The sequence below is a fragment of the Chamaea fasciata genome, unplaced genomic scaffold (genome assembly GCF_029207755.1).
Source record: "Chamaea fasciata isolate MVZ Bird 193981 ecotype frontalis unplaced genomic scaffold, bChaFas1.0.hap1 SCAF_5, whole genome shotgun sequence".
In the NCBI taxonomy this organism is placed as follows: domain Eukaryota; kingdom Metazoa; phylum Chordata; class Aves; order Passeriformes; family Sylviidae; genus Chamaea; species Chamaea fasciata.
The window spans coordinates 31,625,993-31,650,777 of record NW_027094090.1 but is presented as its reverse complement, the minus strand read 5'-3'; the positions used below and the strand labels follow the sequence as shown (position 1 = coordinate 31,650,777).

Below are 24,785 nucleotides of genomic sequence, written 5' to 3'. Positions count from 1 at the left end.
TTAGAAACTAAAAGGTGTTTTTCAGAGGGAAGAGGATGCTGTGAGGACATTGTAAAATACAAGTGAAAAGGATAATGAGTTTGAATGCAATAGTACCATTGCCTTTACTAGCATCTTAATTTTTAGTGGTATACATCTTTTGAAATCCTGTACCTCTTACTTTTAACTTAGCAATCTTTGTCATTGCACAATAATAATGTTAAGCAAAGAATACTTGTTTCTCACCTGTAAGAAAACACAAGATGTTCTCTAGCTTTAAAGTTTATGATTTATATACAGATACACAAGTTGCTAAATATGTACTACCTTTGTTGGAAGTTCACTCATATTTTCATCTGGATTTGGACCATGATTAAGAGAGGCATTTAAAACAAGTAAGCAGTAAGTGTAGGTATATGCTGTAGTGGGAAAATGACAGTTGTACTTGGGTATATATTACTTAAACAGGCAAGCATAGTGATAAAAAATATTCAGCAATTCACAAAGTAATTTTGTTTAAAGACAAGAAGGAGATGCAACCCAAACTGATTAAAGAGTGTAGTATAATGTATTTCTACTTTGCCTTGAAGGGCACCTATGCTGGCAGAAGTTTTCACACCTGCAGGATCAGCTCTTGACTGTAGCATCTACAAAGCTAAAGCAGGTTAGGGTTTTTTTGGTGTTTTTTTTTTTTTACAGGTAAAAATCCACACAAATCCTGCCAACTGAGGGTCGTCAGAAGACAGAAACATTTTATGCAATTCCCAGCAGGCCTGATCACCACAACAACAGAGAACCATTCCCTTACAGCTCACTTTTCCTTTGTGCACTCTGTACTAGTCAGTTTCTTCCAAGCCACCCTGAGTAGGTCTATTTGAGATAAATACAACATTTTTAACTGCCACAGGTGAAAGATGCAGATCACTGTACAGTTTCACTGTAGCTCTACAGCAGCAGGTTATTTTAGAGATGGTAACCTTAGCAGTAACACAAACCACCTCCCAAAGGCCAGCCCAGTGTCCACAGCAGAACTGCTCCATCTATTCTACTTATGCTGCTGCATTTTAGGATTGAAATTAAAGGCAGTGCTTTGACAGCCTCCACTTTGAGGCACAGTGGGGTTTTTTAGGTAGCTCATGCTGCCATGGCTTTCCTCATAAGCAGAGCAGTGCGTGGCTGGACTGCCCAAGAATTGAAGCCCAGAAGCCTGATAGTTTATATCATGTATCATTCCTTCCTTCTTCTTCCTCTACCTTCAAGACCTTGTGTCTTTTCACTGCTGTCACCAGCCTTCCTACTACTGCTTAAGGAATCACTGCAACACCCATTGGATATTATCAGCTCTCTGAAAGATTTAAAAAAAAAAAAAAATTAGAAACCATCTCGGATATGCTTTTCTCTCCTTAGGACAAGAGTCTCTCATGGTTCCTGTTTGCAGCAGAAAGTAGACAGTCCATTTCTATCCTCAGCAGGGCCCAGATAAGCAGTTTTACCAAATGAAGAAACAAACAGGGATTCCCTATGTCAAAATCACAGAAGCAGAATCAAATGTGCCTGGGAGCATGAGTTCAACCAAATATAAAAGGTTCTGTGCTCAGTGGGGTTTGGTTAAATAAATCAGGACCAAACTTTTAGGAACACAAACACAAACCATTCCCTTCTCAATGGGGTAACAGAAACAAACACACCAAGTTAATGAACGCAGCAGGGATTGACCAAACAGTTCAAACTCCCCTTTGGAGCAGCACGAACAGCTATGAAGCAAACAGCCTTAGCCTCTTGGCACAGGAAAACAGAACCTGCTCTGCTTTGCTTGGATGACTAAAAACTTCCTTGATTACTGAAGTCATCCATTCTAAAATGAGAAGCTAAATTTACTATTAAATGCCGGCTAAAGATTCATCCATTCAGTTCTGTCAGTTCACATGCCAAGTCAAAGTATTGGCACTGAAATGTCTCCTCCAAGCATTTGATTCTGTTGCTTTCGTAGCTGGTCCAAATTCAGCATCTCTTCACACTCCGGTACTGCCAACATCACCCATCAGTACCCACTACTCATTCTATGCACCTGGTCATAGAATTGTTCCAAAGAGGTCAAAAGGATCATGTGGAAAATACATACACATGTACATATGTTATTTTTGGCTGCTTACTACAGGCTATAAATACCATGCTGCAACACTAGAACTTCCCAAAGCATCAAAACAATATGATTGCACCCTTCCAGGGCTTTCTTCATTTCCCCACTTCACCTTCTAGTGTGCACCATGTTGCATATTTCTTCCTATTTTCCTATTTTCACATCACCTTGTGTGTGTATATATATATATATATATATATATATATATATATATATATATATATATATATATATATATAATTACTATTGGAAAACTAGCTACTCACTTATGTGTATTCAGCTCCCATATTGAGAAGTAAATGCTTCCTTCAAACTACACCAGAATGCAAGATTCCCTTCATATAAAACAGCTATAACTGCTGTTTCAAGTACTTGTAGAACAGGGTGTTCAACGTAAGCTATAACTTCTGTTTTCATCCAGTACATGTTCCTTAGTAGAGGGGATTGACTTAAAAGTAGGATTTAAGCTTCAGTTATTAAGAGAGAACAACCTACTTACCCAGGGTCCAATAACACAGAAATTAGTGAACCTAATTTAGGTGGCTAATTTAGGTATCACAAGAGTATAGTCTTGCATTTAAAAAAAAAATATTGTATTTATACATCTGGGATAAAACTGGTAAATGAGGGACAAAAAAAAAAAAAGAAATTTGTAACTACCTTATTTAAAGTTAAAAACATATCCTGGATACTTAATAAAACATATAATTCAGTGCAATTCAACTATCAGTTTAAGTGTAACAATTCCAAAGTAAGCTTGGATATGACAACTACTACAGCTTTGCTAATTTTTCAGGAAATACATACAAGAAAAAAAAAAATCATGGTGTCATAGCTAAAATACATTTTCATTAAGAACAATACAATCTAAGTCACCATATTACATACACAATATTTCAGCAATGCTGACGTGTATCCACAACTGCAAGCTCATTACCCAATTAAGCAATAACATCTTGTTTCATTAACACCTGTCTATGCTATTACACTCAAAAGAAGAATCTATTTTAATTGTGGAAAGAGCAGGCTTTTGTACCTTTTATAATACTATTCATCAATAACAAAAACCTTCCTATAGTCTACAATTAGAGTAAAGAAATCATAAAAGCAAACGCCAATACTGTCCATTCCTTTCTCAAAAAATAATTAAAAATCAGAAGACAACTAAAAACTGCTCTGACTGAAAATATGACATGTCATTCTACTTCTGCTAGGTTGAAGATATCTGCCTCTGTGAAACTCCTCAAAACACTATTTCCTCAGGTTGATGTGTTCTCCCATGTGTCATTCTTCCAAAGCTAGATTTTTTCTGTGCCCTAATAATGACACTTGAAAGGCAGAATTAAAAACCATAATGATTAAGAGTGCAAATATTTGTTACTCTAAATATAAAAATAGCATGGTAAAACATCAGTACTGATGAACTATGGAGAAGCATCATCTGTGCTTATGATAGGTGTCCTACAAATGACAACTGCCACTGGCAGTTTCAAGTTTTAGTGTGGAAATCCCAGTATGCTAGCAGGATGAGCAGAGTAGAATACTAACTTGCTACTGTATTTTGGTTTTCATTCTGATAAATGGGGAGAAGGACAAAGTTCTTGCCAAAATAAAGACAGGAATGGCAGAGAAGATGGACACATTAAAGCACTTATTTGGAAAGAGAGAAAAAAAATCATTTTGGTAATTATTATGAGAAATAATTTCCATTTAACCTAATCAGGCAAGTCAAAGCAACCGATCAAAAAGACTAAATAACTGAGTCTTAAGAAGCAGTGACAGAGTCTCCCCAGCCACTACTGGGTGTAAACCATGAGTACTCCCTTATAACCCAGCAGAACTACACCACAGGAAGGGAGCTCAAGCGTGGACCTGAAGTCACAGAAAGAGAGGAAAATGCCAATTGAGCATCACTGACATATTCATTTACTGAGAGAAATCACCATGGTGCTTTTAGGTGTCACTTAAAAATGCCCTTCCTGGATTTCTCTACCTCATATGAGATTGGCCCTTTTATTCATTAGCTTAAAAACCACTTTCATTATTTTCATGGCGCTAAAACTGAAACAGACCACAGGCCATGCAAGGCACTCATAATGTTCTAGTGTTATGTATCAATGAGGAAAAAAACTAAATTGAGATAATGCACCCCTATTTCCAGCATAACTACAACAAAACATTTCTTTTTGAATAACCGCATAAGAAAAACATGAGAAAAACCCCTACCTTATGACTCTAGCCAACGTAATTATATCTGCACAAGAAAAAGAAAACTGGTTCTCTTTCTTCCTATTCTTCACAAATATAAAGCATACTTTATGCTCTGTAAATACAGGCTATTATGGCATATTCTTTTCTACCTATTTTCTTTATATATACAACCCAGAGGTCAAAAAATACAAAAGCTTTTTTCATTCCTTGCTAAAATATGTTGTTGTGGTTTCTAATCATGTCCTGTTGAGTCCCCTGATTCGCCTTTTGAAGTATTGGTGAGAAGGGAAAGAGACTGCCTAATGGAAGATAAGGAGTTAGGATCCCTGTGTGAAAAACAAGTAGAGATCTTACAAATTCTTCAGGGCAGAAAGGAATCCATTAGTTTAGCACTATGTACAAACTGTAATAAAGATGTTCATTCTAAAAAGGGGCTGGTAATAGGATGATAGGCCCATTGCTGCCTTCAGCTTCCAGCAGCAATGTCCTCCCATAGTCTAGTCAGCTCTCTCCACCTGCTCCCAGATGCAACCCCCTTGCTCAGCCTGCCTGAAACTTTGTCCTAGGCACACTCTGGTTTTGAAACCAGTCTTCAGTTCTAGTTTGCAGTATATATCTCAACAACTTTCATTTCTACCATCAGCAGGAGGCACTGCTGAGAACACAGGGTCCACTCTCCAGATTCAGACCCAAATCCATCCCCGGCAGAGTATGAAAAAGCAATTAAATTCTAGAAAAGATCTGTTCAGTGGAATGTGTACTCAGAAAAGGCTGAATTATCAAGGGATTTAGCACATAAAATTCCAATTGTTAAGAAACCAGACACTTATATTAACAAGGGGAGTTTATTTGCATCATTAAGTTGTTCTTTTCTTCGCTGCTTTTGTGAACCTGCCCTGTAGGCCATATCAAAAATGCAAACCATAGGAGCTCAATCTAGTAATGACAACTCCTATGGTATTGTAATTCAATAGCACAGGTAACTGCTGAAATATCCCATATTTTTAGGTTCCAATTTCCATCTCTCAATAAGGTCAACAAAGAAAAGCAGCTACGTCTCTCAGAAGCCAAATTGTTAGAGCTGGTAGTTTGAACACAGTCTTGTACCATTTCAAAACTTCTCATCTTCACCACCAAGTATTTATATTGTTATCCCAGAGATTTGAAAAGAATACCACACACAACCTAATTTCTAACAGTTTAAAAACCTACTTCAATACAATTAATTACAAAAGCATATGCTGGAAGTGAGCATATGCTCATTTCTCTGTCTGAAATACTCATTAAATATGTTGCAGTAGGAACTAGCTATGTTAAAAGAAATCAAATACACATTTTGCATATATGCTTTCACCATTTCTGTCAGCACAAAAATGGGGATTTCTTTTTGGTTTCTCTCTTCACATGTTTTTAGTACTTTAAAATAAATACTTGTTCTCAGTATTTCTTGATTTCAGAACACACAAACTGAAAAGTAAAGCTCATAGTGTCCGAAGAGGACACTATGAGGTTAAAACTCACTCAACAGACAAATTGAGATTTTATCTTTTTTTGTCTCTTTCTCATTTGTACCATAGACTCGAAGTATGCTGAAGTGCTGAGTGGCAAGTATGAATGTTAAAACCTTAATTAAATTATTTCTATGGGAAAAAATAATTTCTATCTTTTGGGATGATGTGCTGCTGGTTTGTGGCTGATTTTACTACTTTCAATTAAAACAGTAGACTGTATGGAAGAGGCAATGTACCTCAATGCACTGTCATTACCACCACTGTAGTGACAGAAATGCTGAAGTTCTTTGGTGCCAAGCACATTTTGAACACCATTACAACTCTTTGTTGTATGTGCTATCCCTAGGTGCCAAATTCGGGAATGTTGCCAACAGTTTGCTAATCCTGAGGCCCCATGATGGAAAGACACTACACAATGGTCATGCCAGAGGCTGCAGCAGGAGTCTCTGCTTGCAGGTTTGGGAAGATGAGCTACTCTGAAGGACCGGAAGTTTTAAAAGATATAAATAAGAAAAGCTATGAAATACAGTTGTTCTGAGTCACCTTTTGTGCAACATGCTTTCTAAACCTTCATCATCACCTATATATGAGTTTTCCACTGAAAACCTTAAAGAAAGATAAAACTGAAATAACTACCAAGCTTGCAGTCAAAGCAACTGGAAACTGTTATTTTTGAGGATACAAATATTCACACTGAAAGAAAACAAACACTTTTTAAACAATCTTGCATGTTTGGGCAACTCCAGTCTGCAGTTTTATCCTTCAAGTGGTTTTTGCAGAGTTTGATACTGTCTTTATCTTTCATAGTAACCATATGAAAAAAAGTCAAATCCACTTGTTATCAAGTATTTCAACTTCTACAATGTTTGGGCATCCTGTGGTTTGTTGACAGGTGACTTAAAAGTACAAGTTTCCTACAGTCTAAAGTTCATAGACAATTTTATATGATTTACACTATTATTCAAAGAACTGCTTTCTTGTTGGGTGGAACTGAAATACATTCAAATACTAACATACAATAATCATGACATCAAGTTTAAAGAAAATGCATCAGCATTAAGTTTAAAAAAAAAAAAAAATCCTGGCTTAAGTTTGTTCTCTAGTTCTCCCTGACTTTATGAATTAACATTAATTCCATTTCTTAAGATCTTAAGTCTTACAACTACAAAGGAAAAGAGTATATTGGGGCAAGGCTCAATTCTTTTTCATTGTTTTCCTCCTTCATTTTTTAGAACCTTTTAAAGTGGCCTAGTCATGTTCATATCCTTTTGGAAATGCTTATATTTTTATCAGCCCTTCATGAAAACCTCTTCATTTACATTAAGCTCTTCATATAAGTGTTGTAAGACTGAAAAACACTGTGTCCCAAAAATAAAAAAAATATTAGCATGGAACTGGAAGCTTGACCTTGAAAACGTACAAATAAAGGAACTACTTAAAGACAACACATGAACCAAAACTGAGATCTACAAAAGGAGCTACTGATGATGAATCTGCCTCCTTACCACCACCCCCCATCTCCTCCCCAAAAAAACTATGAATTAAAAATCTTAAGATTGCAAAGAAAAAAACAGAGCAATAAAGACTGTGACTCTTTCTAGTTCATCAACCACTGTGACCTAGTTAGATAACCCTTTGCTCTTCAGTAAGAGTTTAAAAAGATTTTGATTACTTGACCATAAGACCAAGAAATATGAAAAATATTGGAGAGATTGTAAAGCCAAATAGAGCTCCGTAGTCAGTTTGTCCAACATCATCTACTCCTTAAGTCATGGAAAATTGTCTCCTTACTCCTGTAGCCAAATTACTTTTGTTTGAATACTGAAAATTTTTCTTCAAATGTTCCAAGATTCACAATAAAATTAGAGAAGTTGGCCCAACAGATCACAAATACATGCAAGTCAAGGAATGCAGGTCTGGACTGAGATGCGGGACTCAGCCAGTTCCTCGTACTCATTTGACACATAAAACAGTTGGTCAATGACATCATATTTTCCTATCTAACCTCCTCCTTGGTGCTGTGCAAACATTATGCCATATATATTACACAAGCAGACACAGAAACATTCTCTATCACTGATTTATAGCTATGACCTTACCATTTTAATAAAACTCAAAAGATAATTACATTTTTGCAATTATACCAACCCTGAAATATAAAATTCATTTAATAATACAGATTACTTGCATGGCCCAAGAACCTTCTTCCTCATTCTCACACAAGAGAATTGACAGCTTAAATTTTGGCAAATGATGTTAAGGGATACAATTTAATTGAGAATTATATTCAGACACCATACTTGCTAAAGCAAATTCTCCCCAAGAAAAATGCAACTCTTCAAAAGCATCATGTGATTCTGCAACGGGAAATAAAACCAGGTACGTCATAGCCTCTTTCCTTGAAATAAAATGGGCTCAATAATAACCATATTTACTGGAAATAAAGCCACCTCCTCATTGCAAAAAGAGGAAAAGATAACTTACTTAAGAAACAAAAGATAGCAGAGAGGACTTTTCTACTAAAATAAAGAAAAAAGAAAAGCATTGAGTGCCGGAAAAAAAAAAAATCAAGAAATAGAAGTATGATGTAATGAACCACATCCAAGAAAGAATAGTAATGAAAGAAAAACACTTAAAAACCACCAGCTTGTGATTCAAGAAATGTTTCTTTCTCTCCCTTAACTTGCCTGTCCATGAATTTAGGCTGCCCAAAGACCTGCCCTGATAAAACTTGAATTCTAGAATTAGAATTCTGCCATAGCAAGAGCTGAGTGACCTTAAATACACTATACGCTACAGAGAAATGACAGAAGAAATTAGGTTAAAGAGCTGGAAGGAAACATTTTAAATATACTATTAACAATGCATTTATTTACAATGAAAATTGCTGAAAAAAAATTCCTTCACTCCTTACTGCAGCTGCAGAGCTACAATATTTAACTACACCTTAGGGTTTGGTTTTTTTGGTTAGTTTTTTTTGGTTTTTTTTGGTTTTGTTTTTTTTTTTTTTTTTTTTTTTTTTATGTTTCCTTTTATAATATCTCAAAGTCTCCCTCTATACATGTAAAATACCTATTCAGATCAGTGTATCACTACACAATCCAAAAAGTTTTTCTGTCTATAAAATGCGTTAATCTGGTTTTTCATCATCCATAAAGACCTTTCAAGAAGACCACAGTTCATATTTAGGCTATTCTACATGTCCATCATATAAATAAAAGGTCTTCTTTGCTACCAAAATTATTTAAAGCTGCAATAAAATAAAAACCATAACCTTCAGCCACCCCTCTGCCTATTCAAAACGATCAACTGTTTTGCTTTGAAGCCACTTACATTGTAAACACTATGCTGCAAACTAAGCTAGCTGGCCCCTTAGAGATACATGGAAGTACAGTTCTGTAATGAATTGCACAAGTATTAGAAACATCTGTAGTATAATCTCGTCCCTAAATTATTCCATCACATAGAAGGAGTTTAGCGCTCAGGCTCAAGGACACTATTCAAAGTCAGCAGACAATAATACAAGGAGAGAGGAGAAAGCTGATTTTATATATATATATGTATTATTCCCATATTTAATACATGTACATAAAAGTATTTATCACTTTTATTGAATTATTTGTCAGTTTCCTCCTTCTTTTAAATGTAAGTGTACACCCCTCTGTCTCAATGACTAAATTTTCTGTCATGATTCACCTAGGCAGAGCTAAGGCTCTTGAGTTGTTGGCTCAGTTGGTGTGTGATTAAATTTATGGCCCCATTCCTGCAATGGAAGCTGCAAACACCTTTTCATTACTATTTGATCAGCAACTTGAGAGCTACAGATGGGAGCCACTATGGAAACATGAGCGATTATTTTGGACACCACCAAACAAGAATGGGCACCTTCATGAGGCACCAGCTTTCTTTAGTTTCTCTCTTTTTCCCGAAACAGCTTTCAATAACAATTTCAGTAAGACTCCTTTACTGAAAGCTCAGGCTGACACTGGAAAATCCAGGTACCTGGAAATATTTTTCTGCTTTGTTTTGTTTTCCCATTGACCTCACTGGAAAGGCAGTGGAGAACTTGTGTCAGTTCCGTGACCCTGCAGGACTGAAAGGTAATGTGCTTTCCCAGGAGTACCAGGGGACACTTCGGTGTCTGAAATGTGAACAGGACAACTTCTCAGTCTCTCCTAAGGCTTACTGCCTTTTAGGGGCCACTTCAACATCGATGAACCCTGAACGATTGCTCCTTGTCGGGGAGACTCTTCAGACCATTCCCTTCAAGGACTGTGTGCTAGCAGAGGTCAAGTAAAGAGAATAATGGAGGACTGCTTTCGTGGCTCTGGTACTACTTACACCAGGACAGCTGTACACAACCATTAACTAAAGCCAGCAGCGTTTCGAGATTATAATGCAAGGGTTGTACGACTCGGAGCAGCCCAGAGCACGGTACTGCAGCTGGCATGGGGCAATAGGGGCTCCATCCAGATCCACGTTCTCCAAGGTCACCTCGACCACAGAGCTTCTTGCAGGCCCGTGTCTGATGACGGCAAGCGCCGCTGCACGGTTCGTGCTCCGCCGCTCTCCGCCCACATTTCCCGGCGGAGCTCCGCGGGGCAGCGGCCGCGGCCCGCGGTCGGCCCGGGGTGGGCGCTGCCTGCGGTTGCGGTGACAGGCTCGCCGCCCCGCGGGGATGCGCGCAGCGGCGCGGGGGCGGGATCGCGCCTCGCTCCCCCCAGAGCCGCAGCCTCAGCCCGGCCCCGCCGCCCGCCTCCCTCCCTGCCCCGCTGTCAGAGCCGGCAGCCCGCGTGGCAGCGGGGCTCGGCGGGGTATGCGGCGTCTCCCTGCGGTGGCTGCTTTGGTACCGGGGGACGACAGCTGCGTCCCACGCAGCGTCTGTCCGTCCGTCCGTCCATCCATCCATCCATCCATCCATCCATCCATCCATCCATCCATCCATCCCTGCGTGGGCGGCGGCTCTTGTGTGTGTGTGACTGACAGTGAAGCGCGCACAGCGCGGGGGCAGCCGCTCGCACGCAGCCCGCCGGGGCCACGCCGGAGCGCCCCGGCTGCGACAGCCACTTCTCCGTCCCCCGGAGCCCTCCCCGGTGGGAACAACCTCAGCGGCCTCGCTACTCGTCCTTCTCCTCCCTCCTGGCGGGTAGGTTACATTACCTGGTCTCTAGCTCGGACTGGATCTAATCCCGCGGCCGCCGCCGGCTCCTCTCCCTGCCGCGGGTGTGAGTGGGGGAATTAATTTATTTATTTTCCATGAGGGTCCTCTGCAGCGGAGTGGCGGCGGGAGAGCCCGGGCCGGGCGGCAGGGAGGGAGGCCCGGGCGCTGCTGTCCCGGGGGTGCTGCCGGGGAGCGGCTGAGGCGCTTCAGCACCGGCGCGGGGGGGCGGGGGCTGCAGAGGAGACGCCTCCCGGGCTGCCCAACCCGGCTCCGCGGGGCTGGCGGGGGCGCGGCGCCCGGCCCGGGGGAGAAGGGGATGGAGCCAGCGGCGGCCGGGGAGGTGGGACAGGACGGGACGTACCGGGCAGGGGCTGGCGGGCAGCGCCGGGCCCCGCGCCCCTGGGGCCAGGCGTGAGCGCTCCCCGCCCGCCGCCTCCTCGCCCACCTGCCCGCCCCGCCGCATCCGCAGCCCCTGCGCGCCGAGTTGCGGCCAGGGACAGGGAGATCACTTCTGGCAGAGCGAAACGTGTCCACCCCACCGTCCCACCCCGATCTCCTCCTCTTCACCACTGAAGGTGCCAAGTGTTTCACATTAAAGGCAGTTTGCGCACTCTGGTCCACCGAAAGTCTAAGAAACGGTGTATCAGTTTCCTCGTGTTAGGGGAAAAATAAAAAGTAAATTAACCGAATTCGTTTTGTGCTCAACGCAGGACCTTCGTCTTCTGAAACGAGAACTGAAATTTGGCCAGTCAGCCAAAGTTGCTGTTGGAAATCTTGGTCGCCTCAGCATTTACCGCCTTTTTATGTCGTTAAAAGAAAAAAAACTTATGAGAAGTGTTTTGTACGTATGATGAACATATTTATGAAAGTGACCACTAAATAATCCAGAAATCCTATCCTTTAGGCTAAAATCCTGTAAGAAAAGAGATAAACATGTTCATATGATTGCATAATTAAAGCCTTTACCATAGAACCTATTCTCGTTTAAAGGTTGCACATTATGTGCAATACTTAAGTACTGTGAGGAGACTAGAGTAATTATAGTTGTTGACATTGTGTTGCGAAATATACAAAAGGAAATGTTAATATGAGATTTAAAAAAAAAAAAAAAAAAAAAAAAAAAAAAAAAAACCCCACTTGACTGCAAGCACTTTGTTAGAGCTTTAGGAACAGGGCCATTACAGGAATGTGAGGAACTGAGAGTGCCTGCATATGGACAGGAGAACTTGGGCTGTAGTTGGAAGTATTCTAGTTTCCTGAGCTGCTAGTAAAGGAAGGAAAGACTTGAACTTGTGCAGTTTATTTTTGTCTGTTTATTTTCCACTAATAACATTTAAATCCCTTAGCTAGAATCAGCCACAATGAACAAAGTTTCAAAAAATAATTTGGAAAGGAGCATATCACCCCTCAAAAAACCAGCAGCATGAATGACAATATCTATTACATCAAAGAATCCATCCACAGAGGACTGCTGTCTGAAGCACAAATTAATAGAGATCAGATTTCTTTGTCTCTTTTTCTTATTAATTTATTTGTTTTTATGTGAGAAGTGTTAGGAACTTTTCTATTTTTAAATCATAACCAATAAATCAGAAAACACAGACCTGGAAATATCAGTAATGTAGCATTTTAGCACTCCTTCATTCTTTAGGATGTTATTGTTATTATTTATGTATTGTCCATTTCCAGGGCAAGTCTTCCAGATTCAGGAGGGAATACTTTGTCACATGTTTGTAAAGCAGCCAGGTCCCTACAGTCTCTGGCAGAATTAGGCACTGTACTCATAAGAAACAGTAAGTAGTTCACTGGTAGAGACAGCAAACACTGTTCTTCCTGAAACAAACTGAGCAGCTTGGAGTAATTTTTGGGACATTGCACAAGCTAAGTAGTACTTGAGTTATATATCTGAGTTCAGGGGCATTTTTAGGGGCAAACATGGTGACTGCCAGGGCAGCTAGTGAAAGTCACTGTTGCATTAATTTAGGTAGCAATATCAGTCCTGTGTTGTGCAAGTATGTCAAAGCAGCCTGTGCCCAGCACCCTCACAGCCACAGTGTCTGTCCTGGCAACAGGCTGCACTAGAGGCTTTGGAAAACCAAGGACCCACGAGGAGCCCACTAAGCCTACTGGAGGGCAGAACAGACACTAAGCCATGACTCCTGGGCATGCAAGCAAAGCAAGCTTGGATACTGATACCCATGGTCAAACTCGTCCAGGCAGGCCCACAATCACAGGGTTAAAAATGTTGAAATTAGGATGAAATTGAATGTAAATTCTTTTGTTAAAAAAAAAAAAAAAAAAAAAAGCGCAGCTTCCAGTGCTGAAATCAAAGTTGTATGCTTGGCATTACAGCAATCTAAATCTGTCTTCCATATTCAAACACTTTTTGTGCCGTGAAGAAAATGGTAGGCCATATGGGACCTCAGACAGTTCCTGTAAAATGCAAAACATGTCTATATTGCCCTTTACAGTGAAATAGTAAAGCTTACATGCTGTTTTATATAATTTTAGGAAAGTAATCTTTAAAGAGAGCTGAAAAATAAATGCAGGAAAATAGAAATGATACCTGGTTTTCATTGCATAGCTTATTTCCTCCACTGATATGTCTTAACTAAAATGAATATATATTTATATAGATATAAATATTTTTTAAATTTATAAATGTATACTATATATTATACACAAATTCTACACAGTGTAAAATTTATAATTTTACACTTGTATGTGGTAAGGTATATCACACAGTATTTGCTGCACTACATAGTGCATGCTGTATGCAACACAGTGCTACATACAGTACTAGCTGATATATTCTGTGCTAGTAGAAAAATTTGTATTTATATCATACTACATATATTAACATCTACATAGAAATAGCAGATTATATTATCATTTGTTAACCGTTACAGGTATATACATCTTCTGTTAATACCTATATGCCTCATGCAGCTTCTTTCAATACCTCTTTTCAGAACACCCTCTGTAAGAAAGGTGATCTTAATCGACTTACTGTTGCTGTGGGCTTCATTGCATTTAGTGTTTTCTAGTCCAAGGCAGAGTCAGAACATAAACTAGCTGCAGATATAACAGTGTGGGATTCTGGCCTACAGCAAGGACCAAGTTGAGATATGGGGTGTTATGTGCCTGCAACCTGCTTAAAGTCACAAAAATTACCATGAGCCCTTAGACTAGAAGTTGATGTATGAATTAATTTTTTATTTGGACTTTGATTGCAGTGATATAATGTTTTTAAGCGAATACACTCCTCTGTAAGTGTATGTAGAGTGAAGGGGCTGAAGTAATTTGGATCTCAGTTGCAGATTGAAAAATCCCTGTTGTCATTCTGTGTCTTTCCAGTCTTGGTTTGCCTTCACTGTAGGAAGCCCATTATTGAAATTAAAAATGTTTGGAGTGATAGCAATTTATTGTTTCTGAGTGAATTTTAAGAAACTAGTAAAGGTTCAGAGCTCCGTGTGCATGTGTGTGAGTCTGTGTATGGGAGTGTGGCATTCTGTATTTTTCCATGAACTAATTGTTAAGAAGAAATTAAATCAACTTATCTATCATATGTGTATGAAAAGAGCCACTTCTCTGGTTGTTAATTTAGCGTCCAGTTGTTAGGTAGATTTTTGTGAGGTTGCATGTTAAACACTATCCAAAACATCCTGTTTGGTTTGTAACAGCTCGAGGTTTTTTGGTGATATTAACTTAAAAGATTTGTAAGTAATATTTTTTCACTAGAGAAAAAGAAAATGCTACAAATGTTGAATACCTGATGGTACTTTCTGTAAGTCTCTCCACTAACTGTTTGGGTAAGTCCCCTACTGGATTAGTCCCTTTTCCCCACATGCCACTTGTCACACAGTTTTAGCTGAATCAGAATTTTACATGTCCTCTTCTAAGCTTAGAAGTTCTCTGCTACATTACAGGTTGTGTCTTCTTGTCACAGAGTTTGAATCTAAAGGGTGTATGTTTATGATCAAGTGTTGTTCTGGCTTATGTCACATTACATTCTGATTATGTTCTATTTTTTCTGCACTGATTTTGGTTTCATAAATACACAAATCAAACTTCCCTCATGTCCATAAGCAGACTGGTATGGTACGTATTCTTCTTGTCTCCAAGTGATACACAGGATATCATGAATATTATATTGGCAAATTGTCTAAGCCGCCTTCTGTAAGCTTTGTATCAACAGCTAATAATTGTCAGCCTGTCTCACTCCACCTTCATTCATCTACACAGATAGCTCTGTCACTGACATAAAATTTAATCCTAGTCCTGTTAGTGGAAGAGATACATGTACTTCAAGTTTTGTATAATTAGAATGAAGAATTCTGTGATAATATATAGCCAAAGCATGTCTTTCCATTGAAGTTAGTTTTCTCTGTGACCATCAACCATGTCTATTCTAGGCCCAATAAAACTGTTTTCTTTTGCAGCTCACGGTGGCACAGAACACATCTCATTGTAACTACAGGAGCAGACTCGACTGTGAAAGATCTCTATCAGGCATCACAGAGAATTTGAGGCAGCTGGCAGTCATCAGCTGAAGCAGTTAGTCATTAGAACTGTACAAGATAAATAGATAATTGAAAAGCAATCTGGAAACCTGGGAGAGATGATAAGTCTGTCCTCTAGAAGGGAGGTAACAACTCAGGTAGGTCACTGAGGAGTCGAACTCCCAGATCAGTGCTTTGTCTAATAACACTGAAAATAAAGAGGCAGTTCCTGCCTGTGAGCTCTGAAGTAATGTTCAAGTTGTTCTTGGAAAGGCAGTTTGGCATATTCAGTTATACAAACCATTATTGCAATAGAGTGAAGGATTGTACTGCTGAGGGGTGGCCAAAATCCCTGGAGCAACATGGTCCTTTGTTAAACTACAGTTGCCAAAATAGAAAACTAGTTGCACTCCCTTTTTACCATCCATGCTACTTTGTTTATACTGCCACACAACCAGTAGTATTCCTGCCACTCTGACCGCGATTGTCAGAAAAGTGGTTTCTTTTCTTGTGTAGTTTATATTTATTTTAAAATAATGGAACTATTTTTGCTATATTTACCATGAGCACAGAGAAGGGAGGGAAAAGGCCAATGTCTATGAGTAAAAGAATGTGTTGATATTAGTAGCTGCATTTTAAGAGTCCTAAAGAGTCTTTCTGTTCAAGTCACTCTTATGATTCTCAAATTTCTGACTATGGAAAGTATGAAATCTTGCATGAACATGCAAGGAAACTGATATAATTTTGTAACTCTTCTTGCTAGGTTCTGATCTCTTGTAGAACTGTATTTGTTGTAGGGATAGAGCATGAGATATTTTTGTTAGAGTGGGCACAGAAAATAAGTTTTTGGAGTTTTTTAAAAAAGCTAGTGGCATCTTCCCACTACAGAATTAATCCACTGACATCTGTCTATTTTGTTAAACCACTCAGGTGGATCACAGGAAATAACTGATGCCAGTGTAATATTAATTCTTGTGGAGCTGAGCAAGAAACAAAAAAAAACCAAAACAACCAACAAAACGAAACAAAACAAAACAAAAAAGAGGAAGGCTTTTGCTGCACAATTTACTTTGAAAGATGCTTTTAAAAATCTGTTTCCAAAAATTCTGTCTAAAATATTCTATGCATTTACACTGAAAGAACATAGAGCATATCACATGCATCTAATTTTTTTACTGTATTAGTTGCCACAATTACAGTGGCAGTTACGGTGTTAGTTACTACAGTACAGTAGCCAGGAAAGCAACATATTAAATTCACAAAATCCATTGACAAAAATTTGCATGTGTCCATGTTGCTTGTTGCAGAAATAATGTGATTCATTTGAACAGTCTTTGTAAATCTTAAAAAGTAACTGCTGTTTTAATTTTTTAGGTATTGTTCTAATATCTGTTTTGCCATGGTACTGGATATGAATTAGTTGTGCACATATGTGAATTCTGCTTCTATGTATTGATTGTTAAGGATGTACTCCTTTCATATCTCACGCTATGACTGCTAAAACAATACAACAACAAAGCTAAGTTTTAAATCTTACAAATGCATGAAAAGTTTTAAATTACCATTTTATGTGTGGAAGCCTGATTCATCTTTCCATTATAATCCTAGTGATAGATTTTTGTCAGTCTAGAGCCATTTTTTATATCAGTTTCTCAGTTTAGATGCAACCATACAATTGTAAATTACCATTGTGTTGTAAGATATGCCTATTAGATTGCAAAATCTCTTACTTTTTTGATTACTTTCTTATTCTTTAACAATTAGACCTGATGGAGCTGCTGCTGGTGCCCCAGGATCACACTGTTTTGGTTTTTTTTTATTCCACAAAATCGGTAGTAATAATTTCTTTTTTCCTATTTACATTCTATTGTCAGTCATTGTCTCACTGTCTGTAATGTCTTTGGATGCACAAGTCTGATACTGAATTGGCATTCAAATATCTACTTCTTGTCAAATAACTTGGATTCTGCAACAATTAGTCGTGTTCTGCGGTGAGATTTAGGTGCAGGTTGAGACATCTTAGGCATCTATATGGAAGGGCTCAGATGTAAACTATTTTTTAAACTCTTGTTCTAGACAGCAGAGTCAAAGCAATCTGTGGAGCCTTCTCAGTGCCTTGTCTGCTGATGAACTGCTTTGCATATGTTTCAGAGGGAACTGAGTTGTTCTCTAAGCTCCATCTGAACACAGACAAAAATTATGGCATCATGTGAAATGTACTGTCAGTTTCTGTCTTGCTGTTCTCTACAGGACAAAATTCCTAGAAACTAGAAATATATATTAAAAAATATTTTAATCCCTCAGTTCCTGAGAAAAATAGTGAAAATAATTTTCTTGAGTTTCTCCCAAAGACAAATCAGGATTCCGTAAAATTGTTGGATCTTTGCTTGTCATTTGCTGTGACTCTGGCACATCATACAGCAGTACTCAAAGCTATTGGCCAGATAAAGCAATCTTGGATATCTTCATGTGCTTTTGTTCTGAAAATGTGTATCAATGTACACCTTGGATCTCTCAGGCTTATTCAATGCATTTAAGATATTAACAGGATTATTTGAGTTGGTAACCCAAAATAATCTGACACTGCATTTATTGATTCAGAAGGTCATTCTGAATTTTGTGTCCAAATGTCTTACTAACATATTTTACTGTTCCATGTGAATAAAATACTTTGCTTTAAACTTTGCTCTAGTTTTTCATTTCCTTTGTAGTGACTCTGTCTACTCTGGAAAGTCATTCATCCCTTATCCTAGAGATCTTTTGCTTCTCATAGCACCAACACCACAGGTTTTTTTAAAGGACTGGGTTAATCTGAAGATCTCCAGCTAAAATACTATGAAGCGGGTTGGAATCCAACCATAGAATGAGATCAGAAAGCAATAGCAAAGCACACAGTCGAAGTGAGGTTACACATTGTGAGTTATGGTCACATTGAGGTTACCTTGTGGCTACTGCCCCAGCTACAGAGACAGAGCCTAGACAGCTGCAGAGCAGTGGCAGCCAGCCAGCATGCCTGGATAGATGAAGATAAGGCCAAAAGGAGGAGGACTCAAATCTCAGATATTAGCTGCTTTAATATAGAATGAACAAGCTATATAAGAACCTTACATACCCAGAAAAGAGCTAGAACAACTAGTTTGAAACAAAGTCCTTGAAGTTTCTTGTGCAGCTTTTCAAATAGAAATTATCATAGCCAAAGTATTTTAAAATATTAGCTTTTAAGATGTATTTAGTTCTAAAAAATTGTTTATATTAGGTACATAATAAAAAACCTTTGCTCTCAAGTACATCATATACTCAGTATTTTTTTCTTTTTAATGTGAGGCCATTAAATTGAGGCCATGACTTCACAAGCACATTACAATTTATGCAAAAGTAATCCTAGTTTTCCTTCTTTGGCTGGAAATTAGAATCTGTTATCCCAACTATACTGTTTTTAGTATCCTAACTGACCAACTCTTCATATGGGGTAGTTCGGATACTCTGCTGTGTCTTGTGTCCTTTAATTGTTCTTTCAACAACAAAATACCTATTTATGAAAGTCCTGTTTCTCTCTGAAAAACACATTTTTTCAGATGTGATATGTAAGCTGTGTTATCTCTTCTGGCTGAAAAAAATTATTTTTCTCCATTTTATTTTTGAAGGGTATTATTGCTTTACAGGATAGTTGCAGACCCTGACACAAAGATATGGCTACTGAAAACAGGCAATTAAATAGCTCAAAAAGGAGGAAAAGAAATGCAATTCAAAAAGACCTACAAAGAGAACCCATAGCTGTCTGCAACTCTCCCCATTACTCTGTGTAGGTAGTATTCAGGATTAGCTATGGAAACAAATGATGTCAGAACCAGCCCTCTAAACCTTTTCAAATTTCCAATATGAAAATATCCTGTAGAACTGTGGCGTGGTGTTGGATATGGAACAAACTGTTTGGGGTTTTGTATGATAATAGATTTTTTTTTTCATTAAATTTTAGTTCATCTGAGCTTTAACTGTTTGGGGTTTTTTATGACAAAAGAAATTTTTTTCATTAAATTTTAGTTCATCTGACCTTTATAGTATGTACCTTTTTTTCCTATTAAATAAAAAATCTTTCCTGATAAGGACATCCTTTGTGAAAGCACTTCTTAAAATAGACTAGCTTGATGCTGTGGATAGTGCTTTGACATTGAAGAAAACCAGTGAGATGCAAACAAATTCTTTCAAGACTGGAATTGATGCCTGTATACTTTAGAAATGGTTTGACTCATTATTAAATTAATAGGCTGCACAGAGAGCTGGATCTTTGAAAGAAGTCAGTGAATTAAGGGCAGACTATTACCCTGTAGCTCCCATTAGCCTGCACATTTGCCATCTAGATTGACAGATATTTCTTTCCCATACAAATCACTGGAATAATGGGTATAGGTTTTATATAAAATTGTCATGGCCATAAAATGGAATGTGGGAACATTTTACCACTGCTGCAGTTAGAATGGCCGAAGTATTCAAATACAGCTTTGTTAGGATTTTTATTCTCAAGAGCCCACCTATTCACCAGTCGGGGGTAGATGGACATCACAGACTTAGGTTTCCTGGTATGGATTTTTTTTCAGTAATGATTCATACAATCATTTAACTACTTTCATGGCAAAGTACATTTTGACAAATCTGATAGAAAATATATCTGCTCTTGGCCAAGGGCAGAGGTGTGTCTAAGAGGACTTGTCATCTCTGATTTCAAGCTACAGTTCCTGTCCTTTATCTTTCAAACAGTGATGAGTTCTGGTGACAGACGCAGTGAAATATAGCATCTCCTTCCAAAGGGCTTATAGTGTTCTGTGTGTGCAGCAAGGTCATAGGAAAGCTCAGCAAGGTCACAAATATTCCACAATAAAGAGTTTCTTCATGGGGTGGAGCCTTTGCCAGTGGGATTTTGAATTCCAGTTACTCTACATGAGATTAATAAAACAAAATGAAACTTGCAAAGTAGTAGCTACATTGGAGCTAAGCATCTTGGCTTAGTCTCAGTGATTAGAAATAGGTGTCTGAAGGACACAGCTAATTTCATCAGAAAGATCTAAAATGGGTCAATGGAATTGTGTTCTGGAATTACCCTTTTGTCTCTATTGACTATAAAGACAAGCCAGTGTGTTAGTACCAGTGTAAACAGAGGCAGTTCAAAAATCTAAAGGTAAATGAAATTTCTTTATTTCTGGCTTTTCCCTCATTTGCATATTGCCATCCTTTTTCATGTAAAAATGAATGAGTGGACTCAAAACAGATTTATCATACTGCCTTTAGCTGATTTTTGACTGCTCAATAGTTTGTTATATCCCCTCTGTGTCCTATAGTGCAATAACTTATCACAGACTTCAAATTGTGGGTGATACTTCTGCACTAGAGAAGCATATTATTAGTTAAACTGAAGAAAATAAAACCAAAAAGCCATGTTATGCATGCTAACTTATGGATTTCCAGGATAATAAACTTTCTTCTACAGTCTACAACATTGGACAATGACAAAAATGGAAAAGATGAGGATTGTGATATCTTCCCTGGTTTTATTTTAGATGCAATGAGAGAAATTTCATCCTGGTCCTGCCTACCTACCAATGTTTGCACCTAAACATTAAGACAAAACTTTGTTGGTCAGTACACTTAACTGCAGGTTGCTCAAATACTCTGAAGTTGCTAATGTGCTCCATTTGAAAAGTGTGCTTTGAAAGGATCCTGTAGTGTGGTTATAATATCCGATAGAAGCTGAAAAACAGCACAATTTTGCTGCACTTGTAGTTTTTGTAAGTTATAAGAATCTTCTTACAGATGATGTGAAGCCCCATCAAGCTTTGCAGGAACAGGATTGTTTTATTCATTGACAAGCCCAAAGCAATGGTTAATGAACCCAGGCCAGCAAAGCAGCTACCACAGACCTGCCCTTAGCTGGCAGCTGAGTTGGGATATTCATGGAGAAGATATTTTTTTGATGTGTGCAACATCTCTTTGCTGAGTGTGTTCAGATTTGGCACAGGTAGATATATTCAATGTTCAGCTATTTTCTGCCTTGATAGGAAATACTGGTGTTTGGTGAGTTTTTTCTCTCACACACAACAGCTGTATTCTCTGTTTCTTATAGACTTTATAAAAATTAGCTAACCAAAGTTACAAAAATAGAGAAAAAGAAGTAATATTCATTTAAAAACCCTGCCCACCAGTCTTCTGGTAGTGATATGGATCATTTAGAATTGTCAGATAAAATAAGCCAGTGACACTCAAAGAGGAAATTGGATGTCTATATAATGAATTCAATTTCCATTCATTTCTCAGTGAGAATTTTTAAAGGAGAGAGAGTTGGGAAATTATAGTCGTGTTTTGAGTGAATGCAATGAGACTGAGTTCATGTTTATAAACCAACCCTTATGTTTTGTTAGGCATATAGGACTATACAGTTATTTTTTAATCTCAGATCAATGTGTTTATTTAGTACTTTTGTCATACATTTCTGTTATCATCCTGAACAAAAGAGATGAGGATACTGTGGCTTAAAAACATTTAAAAATGCCACCCAAATAAACAGTTCACTGTCAAACAACAACAGCAACAAAACCAAAACAAAACCAAAAAACCACAACCAAAAGTTCTGATGAAGAAAATCTCCTTCTATATTGGAGTAATATTTGGGGTAATTTATTGCTTTTCTGAGTAGTTCATTGTGATAGGGGTATGGGAACTATTCTTAATGTGAATGAACTCAGAAGTGTTCCAATTAGCAAATGAGTGATTTTCTAAATCTTAATAATCTCAATAATGAAAGATCATTTAGTGATTCTAAAACTACTTGTGACAGATCTCAGCAATAACAGAAGAATATAGTTTTCAATTCATTTGTGTACTTCAGTGCATTTATGTCAATGAGACTGATTATATGTTATGGCTGTGCAAAAAAATTGATTTTTTAATTTAGCTTCCAAATCAAGCAATAGAAATATTTTTTGTTCTGAAAAACAAGTGTTTTGTGGGATTTATTTATTTATTTTTCCACTTTAGTTTCCTTGAATGATAAAAAAACCCCACTTAGTTTGAAACTGAAGTGTCTTGTGGCCTTGTATAAACAAATTTCTTGAAGCACAGGTAAGAAAAAGCAAAGGGGAAGGTGGACCAGATCCAGACAAGCTGCTGGAGAAAGCCAAATCTTTCTGCTTAAGTGTTGTAACATCCTTTTGCACTGTGCACCTTAGGTTTAGCTTTCAGTTCAGCTTACAGGAATTAAATCTTAAAATTCTCTAATCCTAAATGCCAAGCTGTGAATGGTTTTGAAAAGAGGACAGTTCTACCAGAATTAAGAGAAGCCTCATCTCCTCTCTTCTCTGCATCGTTGTTAGAATATCTATAACCCCCGGAGAAATTAATAATTTAAACTAGGAAATAAATGGTTTTATATTCCTATCCTGAGTCAGAAAGAGAAGAAGCCTGAGTTCAGGCAAGAACCATAACAGGTGGAATGTGGAACATGTGAAGGCTGGGAAATTTATGGATAGGATATCCACATGTTGGGGATACTCAATTTTATATGAGACATCACTGAGTCAGAGGGACCTTGGTAATACGGGGTTCAGAAAACCATTCAAGAACCACTGAATTTAAAAGCACTAATAAAATACAACAGGGTTAAAGCTAAAAATGCTCTCCCATTTCTACTTTGTACCTTGAAGTTAGGGTGCTAACCTAGGATCTGTGAGAAAGCTGGGAATTGACTCATGGACTGCCATATTTTGTATGAATGTAAGGAGCAATAGATTAAATGTGCATAATAATAGTCTAACATTTGTGTTTATGTAATTAAATTTTTAAAATTCTAGTAATGAGCACACTTGGCTTGCTCTCACATGATTTTGAAGGGACTGAAAATGCATTTTACGGAAGAATTTATACTTTGTCCGATTATCATTATCATAATCATCTCTACTCGTGTCTCCTCATCCAACATCAGCCTTAGATGCAGTCCTTCAATGGATGAAGATAGAGCAGAAATAAAATATACCATTGGGAGCACTTAGCACAATAAGGGTGTTTGATATGGAGTATGTTTCACTTTATTAAATTATTGCAGTTACAGGAGTGGGGGGAAGAACTATTTCTAGTTTATCAAATGCACCAAGTGTAGCACTTACAGAATAAAAACATTTGACTTTAAGAATTGAAAAGCTTAAATTCATATTCAGGGGAAAAAAAAGATACTGATGCATTACAAATTTGGAACATGACTGTTTGAAAGGGCAGTTTGCAAAATACAATACTATTCCTCTGCTTATGGGGTGTAGTGACTTCTTGACTCTATTTGGACAGATTTTGTTTTCTTTGTCATGTAACTCAGCATTTTGTAGACTGAAAAAGGGGACATCAACTAGAATTATATCAGAACCTATTGTCTGTAACAACAATAACGTTGTAACCTCCTTAGTATAAAATCTTTCTCTCTGTCCCACCTTCACATATACACTTACACAGAAAATTAGGAATAAATGAGTTTTCATAATCTGATGGTTTCAGTTTGTGGATGAGATTAGAGTCTAAATTAAATCCAAATTAGTAAGAGGAAACAAGAAACCATTTTAAACTATTAGTGCTATATAAACTTGTTTTTGAAAGAAGAAACAAGAATGATGTAAATTATGTTTGTTTAAACTAAAGTTACTCTTAATTATGCAGTTTTGATGTTTCTAGGGAAGTCATGAAAGTGTCTTACTGAGAACCTAAAATTTCTTGGGGAGGAAGTGTGCATGCACACTGCTATCAGAGGTTTCTTTCTGTAAGTCTCAGAAAGATGATTTCAAAGGACATTTCTGGAAATCAAGTTCAATTTTCTGCTCTTTCTGACTACATTGTTTCAATCATTTTTAAGATTTGGAATCTACATTAAAATAGACTTTTCTTCTCAGAGTTCCTCAATATTTTCTTCCCAAAGCTTCTCACTCCAAATGGATGCATTTCAGAGCTTCTCTTATCTCATAAGTGTTAGGATCTCTTTCTACTGAAATGGGATACAGTATTGGCCACATCCAAGGTTTCTGTTTATTCTCCTCACTCACATATTTATCTTTACCTTATTTTGACATTGCTTTAAAATTAAACTCTGAATTAGCTTTTTGAATATATGTCTTCTTTTTTTTATTCAAGCTTCAAGTTGCTCCCTGTAATTATTGACCTATTAGCTATGTCTTAACTCAAGAAAGGATAAAACTTATTTCTTCAAAGAACTCATGCTGTAAATTTATGAGTGAAATATTTTCTTTCACTGCACT

General features: G+C 37.8%; 2 protein-coding genes across 7 annotated transcripts in view; one reads left to right on the top strand and one right to left on the bottom strand.

The window, feature by feature from the left end:
• The window catches only part of SLC16A7 (solute carrier family 16 member 7), an 81,327-nt gene extending 70,139 nt beyond the window's left edge, over nt 1-11,188 (bottom strand). The window contains exon 1 of the mRNA XM_066183149.1: nt 11,002-11,188. The gene's annotated coding sequence lies outside the window, so the exon portion shown is untranslated. The remainder of the gene's footprint in view (nt 1-11,001) is intronic.
• Nucleotides 10,565-24,785, top strand: part of LOC136289397 (uncharacterized) — an 88,170-nt gene continuing 73,949 nt past the window's right edge. For 5 of the 6 annotated variants that reach the window (XR_010720790.1, XR_010720789.1, XR_010720786.1 and 2 more), the window contains exons 1-2: nt 10,565-10,987; nt 15,445-15,662. Coding sequence is in view for 1 of the 6 variants with exons in the window: in XM_066183154.1 (XP_066039251.1) it covers nt 10,658-10,987; nt 15,445-15,555 (441 nt within the window). In the remaining 5 variants the exon portion in view is untranslated. Of the gene's footprint in view, nt 10,988-15,444; nt 18,531-24,785 lie in introns of those variants that run through there. The other variant, XM_066183154.1, reaches the window with a different exon arrangement.